Genomic DNA, 13,104 nt, shown 5'->3' with positions numbered 1-13,104 from the left:
AACAAGGGTGTTTCTGTACTCCAGCAATGCTAAGTTAAAGTTATGTCCTGCAATATTGGTTTTGATAAGTATATATTTGGCTGTTTGCACTGTTCTTTCTGCTAGTCCATTTGACTGAGGGAAGTTTGGGGACAATGTGGTGAGAGATTTCCCAATTATCAATGAACTTATGGAATAGTGTGGATGTGAACTGGGGGCTGTTGTCAGTTGTGAGGATATGAGGGATTCCATAGCATGTGAAATGCTTCTTAAGACAGGATATTATGTGATGTGCATTTGCATTTTCCACCAATTTGTTGACTTCAAAAAAGCAACTGTAATAGTCAACAGTGATGATATAGTATTTTCTGTTCTTGTAGAACAGATTGCACCCAACCTTCTCCCATGGTAGATGAGGTATGCTGTGTGGCATTAAGGTCTCTTTTTGGTTGGAATTTTGGATAATGGAGCATGCATGGCAGTAACTTTAAAACTGTTGCTTGCTTTAAGTTTCAACTTTTTTCTTTACTTTGAGCAGTTATTTTTTAAATCAGTCCATCCTCATTTTTAATATAAAAAAAATATATGCAAAAACAGGGGTCCATTACATTTCCTAACATGTTCCACGTTAGTATTTATGCAAATATACTGCTTTCAAAACCCTATCATCACGTAACATGGCAAAATTGCAAAGATGTACTATACTTCATGTTTCACCCTGTTTGCTCAGGTCAAATTGTTGTCCCTGTTAGGTAAGGGTCTTTTACATCCTAAAATCTATCAGTTCAATATAAATTTTCTTGTTTTACAACTTTCAAAACTGGATGTGAATACACCTTCTACATCTACAAATAGGATGAAAATTAAATCATTGGTAATGGTGTTTAGTTTGATACATATGTCTGAATTTTTTTTTTATCATGTCTATCAAAGGTTCCTTTTATGTTGTGATTCATTGTACCTTTATATGCAAAGTAAATAGAAATAAACAATAAAGAGATACAAACAAAAGAGATAAATGACAAAACAAATTTGAGAATTTGGACTTCTGACCCTGTAAACAGACATTATTTTGTTCACTTTTTGTGCCAACTATTTTAGAGGGTAAAACTGCATAGAAACCTTGCAATTAATGGTCCAGCCTCAGCTTTGGATCATTTGTGATAACCCCTTTCAACAAAGAGACTTAGAATTTGCAAGTTACTTACTTACTGTAATACCTATACAATAATGCCTAATACTTACTCTAAGTTTAAGCAAATTGAAGAGACAAGAACCACCACTGCTTTCCTCTGAAGGATAGTCCGTGCCCGCTGACTATCCGGATGTGGAACCCCTCTAGCCCCCCCCCCCATTAAAAATGCTGGAGATACCCCCCCCCCCCCCCCTGGGAGTAACCCCTATATTACCGGTATATTATTACAGGGGAAAATATATTTTGGAGAAGACAGCTTAAATGTCTGAGCCAGGCTATTGAATAGAAGAACATTGTTTGGTAATACTGGGATGTGTTCACCCCTACTCCAGGCCTGAGCACGGGAAAACTGAAGTGACTTGAGAATAGAGACAATTTGGCTGGTTATAGTAACATAACCACAAAATACGTAGTTTATTTTGGATGGCAAAGGGGGAAACTCTATACCTTTCTGACTCTGTGGCAGCTGTGACAGCACTGCCACAGTTCCAATGCTGTTGATAGCAGACTAGCAGCACTGCTAGCACCTAATTTCAGCAATTTGAACCTGCATTTCTGGAGATACAACGAATTGGTAAAACATTAAGCTCTTGCCCTGGACAGTTAATAGTTGCGTGTATTAAGGAAATAGTTTCTTTTTGTCTTAATAATTGAATCCATCCTTTTCTACTAGAAAATAAAAACACTAAAATGCTGTGAAAACTATTTATTATTTTCATTCAGAGATTTGTTGAAATGAATTATATCAGAATTCAATTGTCAGTATTAATGTTTCTGGAAATTCATAATATTGGAAAGAGTTAAAATCTGTTGGAGGAACCTACAAGAATCATACATTCCAACTCTCTTAGGTGAAGTGAGGAACTGTGTAGGCCAAATGTGCAAAATTACAGATTAATTACACTTTCAACAGGAAGTTCATTTCCCTTAATACCAACAAAGGATAAATCTACCCTAGATATACATTTGTTGAAAATACCTTCAAATACCTAAAGAGATCATATTTATTGGGCACCAAGAATACATGGCCTTTATGGGGAGCAAAGTAGAGAAAAGGTAGTAGATAAATACACAGAAACCAAGACAAACCCAGCCATCAGGTGCTAGTCAAAATGAGGGTGAGCCACTGGATAGGTACTAACTATATACTAGGAAAAGAAAGCTGCAGTGTACAGATTGAAAGAATGGAAATAATAGAATTTTAATAATAGAAATTAATGAAGATTATTGTCTTTTAAAGTAAGTTCTGTTGTGGATTTTGATTGGAATGGTATGTTTACTTACCCTTTTCAGTGTCAATAATTTATCATTCTCACCTAGACTAGAGGTTTTCAAACATAGGCCATAGCTTGCTGTGAGGTATGGGGCAACTGTTCCTCCCAGACATCTTGCTCCCAAACCCCAGTCTGCCCCCCTTTCCTGTTGAAATATAATGTCTTCAAAAATCTTGTCAAATCTGGCTCATTTTTCAGCTTTCACTGTCATTTTTAGATGGCTCCAACTTTGCCACCCCCCCCCAGTATTTGATGCAATTACAGCACCGCTTTCAGAGAGTTTTTAAGGAAGTTTGGTATAGGGAGTAACCCCTACATTATTGGGATATCTTATACAAGTGAAGATATATTTGAAGAAGATGGGTCAAAAGTCTGATCAAGCTTGTTCAATAACACCAGAGAGTTATTTCCCTCACTCCAGTCCTGAGCGCAGGGTAACTGAAGTTTTGTGAGAATAGAGACAATTTGACCACTTAGGATATAACCACAAAAGATGTAATTTATTTAGGTTGTCTTACTCAGATAGCACAGGAGGACCCTAAGTATCTCTCTGGCCCTCTCCTCACCATCCAGTATATGTGATACCTTATTTTTTATTTAATTTAAACCTTTGAGTATATTCATAAAAGACCCTCCACTGTTTCACTACTATTTTAGGCTATTCATACTTAAAAGTTGTCTCTTTTAGATACCATGATCAACTCTTGATGTTGGAAGAGAAATTTGCTCCTACTGATATTACCATTCCCTTCAAATGGAGAGATGCATTTGACAAAGGATCCATTTTTGGAGGAAAATTATCTCTGAGTAAGTGTATATGAACCTTGTTACATCATATTGCACAGATACATGGATTCAACCCATAGGGTGGGGGATGGGGAGTCTAAAAATGCACTTTTGGCCACATTTAAAAAATCGGTTCTTCCCCATGTTTTAATTACACTTTACACAGTTGTCATAGACATTGGCGGGGATTTGACACTTACCTAGTTTTCAGGGAGTGGGGTAGTTGAGGTACTTGCCCCATGTGCCAAAACTTTACAGGATATAAAATTTCAATAAAAATCTAGTAGTTATAAGTTTTATAAAGCTGTAGAGCATAGACAGAGGGCAAGACCTTGTGGGGAAATGGTAACTTTTTGAAGGTTCAGTGGAGTGCAGAAGAGGCTCATTGACGAGTACCAAATCCAGTTTGTTCCAACAAAAGCTGATGAAATGTAACTAGCTGAAACAAAAAGGATATGGGTATCTTGTTCAAGCATCTCTGGGATTTCTGGAAAATAAAGCTTTTGCATATATGCCAGTCTTTCCCAGGGACAGGACACTTCTTTCTGATGAGGGTTCTTGTTTTGAGCTGTTGAGGAATAATTTCGGCTGGCTCCTCAACAATGGTAGCCCTTCTGTGCCTCTCATTGATAGCCCCAGCCAATGTATCAGCCCTGAATTAGATGTTCCCCCTCCAACCAAGCATTTCAGTCTCTCAGAAATCAAGAATTCAAAAAAATGCCCAAGAATGATAAAGCTGCTGGTGTTTGCAGCCTAAGCTCAGAGCTGCTAAAATATGCAGGTCCTACAGTGCACCTTACTCTCTGCGCCCTGTTCTTTGTAATCTGGCAAACTTAGTGATTCCGTTAAGATCGGTGAAACGGTGTCATCATCCCCTTCCTGAAGAGAAAAGGCTGTAGAAGTGACTGTACCAACTACCATGGAGTAACTCAACTGTCAGTCCACAGAAAAGTTTTCTCAATTATCCTGCTGGATTGATGCAGAAATATCGCTTGTAGAATCCGGTGGATGGAGTAAGCCAGTTTTATGTCAGCACTCATCTATGAAACATATTTTCATAATTTGACAAATAGTAGAAAAGGTCATAGAGTTCTGCAAAAATACATTTATTGCCTTTGTCAACTTCCAGGCTATATTCGACTTGGTTCTTTGACTACCTCTATAGTGGAATGTAGTCTTCAGGCCTCCCTGAGAAATACTGCAGATTTTGAAGAGTCTGCGCCAGGGGAAAGAGATTTGTGTTCAAGTAAATTCCCAGCGCAGCACTTTCTTCAAAATCACAACAGGATATGCATTGGCCCTAGATATCTTCTACGTCGTCATTGATATGGTAGGGATAACTTTTCGTCTCAGCTTTGGGCTGAAGCTTGGAGATTGAGTAATTTAAGATTCTGCGCCAGGGAAAGAGATTTGTGTTCAAGTAAATGCCCAGCGCAGCACTTTCTTAAAAATCACAACAGGATATGCATTGGCCCCAGATATCTTCTACGTCGTCATTGATATGGTAGGGATAACTTTTCGTCTCAGCTTTGGGCTGAAGCTTGGAGATCGAGTAATTTCATATGCTAATTTGTTGATGATTTAGCCATTCTGACAGACTCGATGTGGCAGTTGTTGAATTTTCAATGTACTCGTCTGTTAACTATAATATTACAGTACTGAGATATCACACTTTTGACGTCTCAGTACTGTGATATTATAGTTACATCTGTAGATAAAAATCAAAATTACGCACTACTACAGCGCCAATTATATATAGCATTCCTTAGTTTTTGTAGTCGAGGTTTAAGGTATAGTTTTTTGAAACTGAAAAAAAATGGAAGCTTAGGAGAGAAATTTTTCTGTCTTTAACAGAAATCTGACGAAAGTTAAAAAAACGTAATGTATTAACTGAGAACAGTTTGAAACAAATTAGTGTTGGTACTGACTTTTAAGCCAAAAGTTAAATCACTTTTAACTTTTTAAAATTAAACTTTTAACTTTTTAAAACCTGATTTTAAAAATTAAAATCAAGTAGTTAAAAACAAATAAGATATGCACTCTTCTGCGATTATTTTGATTTGCTGTTTTTTATATTTTATATTGTCATAGGAAAGTTTCTTTTGTAGGTGTTTGATTTTTTCTTTTGTTTTTGTCACTCCATTTTACTACCATGTTATTAGGTCGAAAAATAAATTATTATTGCCAATCTGTAAGAGAGAGGTGCATAAATTGCCAATTCTGAATTGCCAGAATTCATGGCAATTCCAATTTGGCATTCCTTCCCAACTCCGAACTTTGTGTGTTCTTATTTTGACTCTTTACAGGATGATTATTTACTGAACGGATTCTTTAGAGCTAAGTCAAAATTTTGTTTTAAGAATGACTCTTAAATTTGAGTACATTTTTTACAAATGACATTTAATTTCTATTGCGGCAGTTATTGAAAATAAAAACCGTGTCTCAAAAAGCCCCTAGCCTTCAATAAAGGCCGTATCCAGGGGGAGGGGTGGGTTACAGTGTTTGAACTCCTGAAAATTTTGTCCAACTGGTAAAAACCTAATCAAGATGCATATAAAAAATTTTGGTACTTTTTTAAAGTTTTCTTGTACCCCCCCCCCTTTCCCAAACGAAAACCCTGAATGCTTCTTCACCTTTAGTGTACTATTAAATAAAAAAACAAGTTTTTTAAATGAAAGTAAGGGAAAAAAATACCATTGCTGTATTTTTTTTATGTGTTTGTGCTGTTGCACTGGTGATTTCTCTTCTCATTAAAATTCGATGTGCACAAACACATAAAAAGAAGAAAATGCAGCAATGGTTAGTTTATGTATTTAATATTTGCTATGCTTTACCCCCATCCCCCTGATGTGCAAATATATAGCCCAAATTTGTTTCTAAACTATTACAGACTTGTAATGATCCCATATATAAATCTTTTTAGAGGTCAAGAGGTCAAAAAGTGCTTAAAATCTGAATTTGCGGTAGAAGCGATTATTATATTTGTAAAGAGCATAAAAAAAGGCATCGAGTGGTATATTCACTTTATATGAAAGCCAGTATTACTGTTTGCATCAATTTTACCGAAAAAACTTTTACACGAGATTTTCTATGGTGCTATATCCCCTAGTGGTATTAATCGGCTAATCTTTGATCTTGGGAAATAGCCAAGAAAATAGAAAGAGCTGTCGTCACTTTCTAATTCGTTCTTTATTTCAGCGGTTACATCATTAACATGGGAGAGGTTTTGTGTTCTTTTTAACATAGGGGCCTTACAGAGTCAGATTGCCTCACTTCAGAATATTAATCAAGATGAAGGATTGAAGAAAGCTTCCAAGTTGTTTCAGGTAACTATTGATCCCTAAAGAGTATGTGTTGCTTACAATAGTGGGAGCTGGCGCTAGTGCTGTCAAAAAATTTACGTCATCTAGCGTTTGGTGTTGCTGACTTTTTCAGTATAATAGTAAGAATAATTAATTTAACGCGTATAGTCGGTAAAATTAGTGTAGTAATAGGCGTCTGATCTCAGTTACTGAGAGAAAAACAATCATAAAGCTTGAAAAAACGCCATGTCACCAAACGCTAGATGGCGTCAATGTTGTTTTTTTTGCCGACGGAAGCACCAGTTTCGACTCTTTTGTGAACTAATTTTTGAATGGAAATAAGCTCAAATGATAATCACAAACTCACAAAATCTGCAGGATTTTTCTTCATATCTGGCCCCATTAGACGGAAACGCTGGGACAATTGGGCGAATATAGTTCTGTCACTGACACATGGTTCTCACTGTCACTGTCACTCATCACTGTCACTGTCATGGTTCTGTCACTGAAACATGGACAAGGTGAACACACTACTCAGTGTGTTTTTTATGTTCTTTCTAAATGTAATATATTTCACTTCGAAACGGGGCATTTGGGGTTATCGAGGGGGGGATGGTGCGTTACATTTGTGAATAAAATGATTAATAGGTATTTATGTATTATAGCAATCTATCCAAGTTCTTGATCTGAGTAGATCTTTTACATCTGAGAAAAACTGGCTCAGTGGGAAAACTACGTTATAGGTATATTTTACTTAAATATTTAATATATACATATATAGTTTTGGTATTTTGGTTAGGTATTTAGCTACATAAGTATTATACGAAAAACACTCGAGAAGAAAAGTTTGGTTAATGCTACTGAAATAGAACAAAATATGATGAAAATAGTGGCAAAATTGTGAAAACTACAACAAAGAATAATGGAGGGGGGACAGAGTGCATTACGTTGAACACGTAACCTAAACTAACCTAACCAAAATACCAACCGAATATACAATTGAAATAGAGTTAATATGTATTTTCCCAGCAAGCCCAAGGTAATTGTCTGGTGTTATCACCGTGAAAAGCAGGTAATATCTCATGTTAGCGATCCAAATTTTCGAGTGTTTCTTGTATAATACTTAAGTACTGGTATTTAATATAATGCGTTTTGGGTGGCATGCTTTCCATAATTCGTTATCGTAGTTTGCGTAATTTTGTTAAAGTATTATATTTTCATCGTATTTTGATATAGGCTTTTTCATTAGGATTAACTTAATGTCACTTCTTGAGTGTGGTCGCTATGATGCATTACTACCGATTATATATTTAGAAAGAGCGTAAAAAAGTCATTGAGTACTGTGTTCACCTTTTCCTTACGTTAGTAACCGAATCATATAAATATTTACTACGAGAAGAACAAATTAAGGAAGGCTGTCGATCGTTGTATCATAAATTATTTTTAGCTCTCAGTCCCATATGGTCTAGTGGCTAGGATAGCTGGCTTTCACCCAGCAGGCCCGGGTTCGATTCCCGGTATGGGAAATTTTTACACATGGAGTTTGTTTTAAAAATCTTCATAAATGAGAACTTGAAATATTTGATGGAACACCTTTCCTCTGAATCCCTTTACAATTTATCTAAGATCAGAAAACGAAAATACACGTTGTTGCTCCTTGTTTTAATAATTATTTATTGAAATTCTCTTTTCTCAAAATTTACCAATTTAAACTGGAAACACAGTGGTCTTGAAGACTTTATTTAATGTTGATTCAATATTCATAACTTTTTAAAGTAGCTTTTGTGTGAGAAAATCCAAAGGATAATATTTTTAAATGGTAAATATTTCATAGTTCATTTAATTGACTTACCAATAAAGAACTTACCACTCGATGCCTTTTTCTGTGCTCTTTACGAATATAATAATCGTTTTTATCGCAAATTCAAGTTTAAGCGCTTTTTCACCTAACCAAACCTAACTATAAATAATTTTGGCACTGAAAAAACAGTATTATTTTGTCGAGAACAACCGAGAAAACAGCACTGAGAAAACCACCCATAACTCATATTTTAATTGAAAATCCGTCATTTTTACGAGATCAAAAGGTGCTTAAATTTGAATATGCGATAGAAGAGATTATTATATTCGTAAAGAACATAAAAAAGGGCATCAAGTGGTATGTTCACTTTATTGGTAAATCAATTATATGAACTGTTAAATATTTACCAAAGATGCACTTTGTTTTCCTTTTTTTTATTACGACTGCTTCACACAGCCCATCGCAGCACCAATATAAAGAAAATTGCGCACGCTCATCTTCCGCCCCTAATCTGTTCAGAGCTTCGGTCTGCTCCTCCCCATGAAGGTTTATTTCCTTTAAATATATGTTTTTGACGTGCGCAAATATTCCCTACGGATGCGAGAACGTTCTGCTGTTCGTTTGGCTGATTTATGGCCGAAAAAGCATGATAAGCTACATCCATGCTTCTAGTAAAAAAAGAAATCACCAGTGCAACAGCACAAACACATAAACAAACCCACACCATAAAACCAAACATAAAAAATATAAATTATAAAAAAAAATAAGTAATAAATAATATTAAATAGAAAATAATGCATAAAATATAATAAATAAGAATAGTCTATAGACAGGCAGTCGTGTCGTAAGTAAGTATAAGTCGTCATATACCGAATATTTAAAACAATAAATAAGATCAATAATTCAAAGTTGGCCACCCAACACAAGGGCTCATCAGAAGAATACACGCTTGCCTATAGGGATCTGGGGTTATCATCTGTGATGTTGGGTGATGGAGTATCATGGGTGATGCTAGAATATTGCCATTGTACTATTTACAGGAGGATTCACACAGGTGAGAATCTGTAAATTATAACTAGTTTCTCACCTGTGTGCACTCATCTGTGGTGGTTTGGATTAGCAACATTGTCACTTCCATTTTTATTGTAATTCATAAAATCAAGAAGCCTCTCTTGAGAGGTATAGATCACATTTGCGCAAAACATTTCCTAATTGAACCCCATCATTTCTATTTCACCTTGCTCTACTTTCCCAAATGGTTTTAACAAAAGGAATAATTTCTCCTTCATTTTCAACTAGTCGTCTTACTCCTGTCCTTAAGAAGAACTAACCCTCAAATAAATGTCCATCATACCGGCCAATAACTGTAGCTTCAATTTGTGTAAAATTTTTGAGAAGTTGATAATGCCTGAACTTATTGATAAATGTTGTATGCCCCATAACAATTTGGGTTTCAGAGAGGAATTAGGTGCGCTCATGCATTGGCGTCACTGTCATCAGTTTGATTGATCCTGATAATTCGAGAGTCATTTGTTATAGGGAGTCGTGATGTCAGTCGTGATTTTTAATTTGATAATTCACGCACGTATCCCCATTGAAATTTACGAACTCGGGCTCATTACTTGTGTTATTCGTACTTTGCATGATATGTAGGTCTGTGGAAACGGAGTCATGGAGCCTTGCTATCCTTTATTGCTGAATATAGTTGGAGTCAGTATATTGAAAATGTCTGGAGTCGGTGTCGGTTATAACTCATACCCGACTCCATGACCTTGAATATATGCATACTCGTCTAATCGTCATAGTTAACTTTCTTAATGGGATAATTACAGTGATTGCCATACCTGTTCACCATTGTGTAAGGTAAGGTACTCTTACATCCCAAAGTGCGTTTAATAACTGTATTCTGGGTGCACAGTCCCAAGCGGTTCCCTCTTGTACTTTAGTAAGGGGCATTTGTATCTCTTATTGTTTATACGGATGAAGTCTTCAACCCCAGCCAAACAGTGCTGGCATTTGAGAAAAAAAATTTCCATTTTGAGTCGAGAATATTCAAATATGAATCCTAAGTTTAACGCTGAAAAGTCAGAAGTCGTACTATTCAACATGCGCCAAGTTCTTGAAAGATTTAAATGTGATCTTGATGGAGAATCGGTTGCTTCTAAACTGGAAGAAATATATTGACGTCCCAATCGGTGACAGTCTTAAAGCAACTAGATAGCTCCTCGTCCGTCATTTCCAGCGCTGGACGTCCAGTGCTTACGGCAGCGTAGTATCTAATAAACTTCGTTTTCATCACCTGCTACTAATTCAAGTGTATTCTGCCTGTCATTCCAGGAAATTTAAGAATTAACGACGCTTCTTGACTACTAAGGTCCCTGCGTCGGCCCTGCAGTGCATTCCTGCAGCGTGATTCGATCTCTGGGTCCCGTATTACCAAACTAAGGTCAAATCCACTACGCCACCACAGGACCATTCCAGGAAAATTAATGGTTATGTGTCAATTCAAAATTCTTGGTTCAACCTGCCTAAGACCATAGGTAGACGACCATTGTTTACCTCTCATTCCAGGCAATCTAATGGTCCTATGTCAATTTTAAATTATTGGTCAACCTGCCTGAAACTCTAGGTAAGAATGGCTTTCTAAAAGATTACAAATAATTATTGGTCTAATAAGAGAGTTGGATTTGTCCAATAAAGGAGTTAACACATGCCTCAAAAAAAAGAAAGGGCGCAAACGCTGTCCAAGAGGGCGATGGCAGGCAAGTTGATGACTAGAAACAAAGATGGGAGGATCATACATTATAACTGAAAGATTAAATCTTGAAAAAACAAAAGAGCAATAGAATAATTCTAAGATCTATTATCACCCAAGATTTTTATTTAAACTTCTGTACAACACACACAATATAAAAAAAAGGGTCAAGCCGGAGACACAAGGTCGATTGACAAAGACCCACCCTGTGGCATTCTACAGGAGCATCATCTTCACCTTATCACTAGCAAATGTATTTTAATATTTAACGACAACTTATTCTCCTTTTCATGAGAGAGACAAAGTCAAACACTAGCAAACTTAGATAGCATCTCGAATTGTACTGCCATCTAAATCAAGCGTCTCATTAGCAAAGAGCATATTGAGTTCATACAGAAAATGTATATCATTTAGTCAGTACATCAGTAGATATTACTTTAATAAATAATTGACTTATTAACTTAACTTATAGTGTTTCCTTAACTTAAAGTACATTAACTTATCCCAGCTGCTTCGAATGAGACATTAAATAAACTATTTATCAGAAGGTGATCTCTTCGCCATCTATGATCTATTGTGTTATGTAGCTATTAATGTAGTAGAGATACGATGAAAAATATTCCTTACTTGTTTTTAGAGCGTATGCTAGCTCTAACCTCTCACAGACGTTTACACAAGAGTAAGGGTGCTAATTTGGAGACAAGAGTACAATTGCCCCCTCTGGGTTCTCGAAATATACATTTTTTTATTTCTATAGTCGAAAATTGGAAATTATAGAATAGAATATTTGTCATGACACAAAAAAAGACCTAAAACAAATAAACAGCAACAGAAAAAAAAAATAAGGCAGCAAGTGCTGCTTCAAGATCAATAAAATAAAATGAGTCGTAAAAAAATTAAGATAAGTCCAGAATCCGTGGCCGTTTATATAGAATATTTGAAAATAATTAAGTACATAAATGGTTGGTATATTCAAAAGCACTCACAGGCAAATACCTGAAATAAACTGCAAATGAATGCCCCGCATTCCTAGATTTGGCAAACACTTATACTTGACAAAAACGTTAAATAAGTAAAAAATAAATCTTTCCCCCCTCCACCTATTAATTTTATACATGTTATATTTTTTTACACGTATTATTTTTATTAATTCGCGTTCCTATTCAAAGGTTTCCAAATTAAGTAGTTCTAACCGCTTGGTCAAGCAATTTATCGATTTTACCCAAAATAAGCGTTTGGGTGGTTAGGCAATATTCCTGGTGGAATTCTCTGCACAGCAGCAACATAAGTACCGTTCAAGTTTTCGACAGTAGCAATTAGCAATCATATAAGAGACAATCCTTGCGAAAATAACGGCAATTAAAGCTTCTTATTGGTGGATTTCATAAATAGTGCATGACATAGCAATTTTCCTATGTAGGAACCTAGCTACTAAATCTTGTTGCTAAATTTTGTTTGAAATCACCTCTAAGAATAGTTTTAGATACTCATTGGAGCAAGATTAAAGGCTTTAATTAAAGCTAACAATTTAACAATTTTCCCAACAATCAGGATTACCCCATCCAAGCAAAAACTGTTTACAATCATTATCGAAGATTTTGTTTTTAAACCAAACATATTCTTGGAATTTTTTTTTCGCTTTGTCTGTCTGTTGACAATCAAAATTTGAGATGCTTATTTTGACCCTTTCCTTTCATTTGATTTGGCTCAAAATGTGTGTACCTCTTTCTTTTACCTAACATTTTAATATTCTTAATAACATTTTACTTAAATAAATAAAAGTGAATTTGTCATCCGCAGCATTAATAAAATTATGCTTGCATGATAAATATTTAGATATTAATACGTAATTCACTGAGAATGCGCAGCAGGTTTAAATATTTACTACTTTGATTCAGAAAATTTTGAGGTATGGGTGTCAAAAGTATTCTTTAGGACCGAAAAATTTATTTTCCTGTTTTTAGTCCATTTGTAAAATGTTTTTTTTTAAATAAAGTATTTATAAATGAAAA

General features: G+C 35.5%; 1 protein-coding gene and 1 non-coding gene across 2 annotated transcripts in view; both read left to right on the top strand.

The window, feature by feature from the left end:
- Window positions 1–13,104, top strand: part of LOC136035791 (programmed cell death 6-interacting protein-like) — an 83,938-nt gene that overhangs the window by 5,736 nt on the left and 65,098 nt on the right. The window contains exons 2-4 of the mRNA XM_065717763.1: window positions 3,137–3,255; window positions 6,433–6,560; window positions 9,247–9,391. Of these exons, the coding sequence (XP_065573835.1) occupies window positions 3,137–3,255; window positions 6,433–6,560; window positions 9,247–9,391 (392 nt within the window). The remainder of the gene's footprint in view (window positions 1–3,136; window positions 3,256–6,432; window positions 6,561–9,246; window positions 9,392–13,104) is intronic.
- Trnae-uuc (transfer RNA glutamic acid (anticodon UUC)) lies at window positions 7,991–8,062 on the top strand. Its single transcript has one exon. It is a non-coding gene; the product is annotated as a tRNA-Glu (tRNA).

The sequence above is a fragment of the Artemia franciscana genome, chromosome 14 (assembly GCF_032884065.1).
Source record: "Artemia franciscana chromosome 14, ASM3288406v1, whole genome shotgun sequence".
In the NCBI taxonomy this organism is placed as follows: Eukaryota; Metazoa; Arthropoda; class Branchiopoda; order Anostraca; family Artemiidae; genus Artemia; species Artemia franciscana.
Note: the sequence above shows the minus strand (reverse complement) of the source record. Positions and strands in the feature narration are given on the sequence as shown.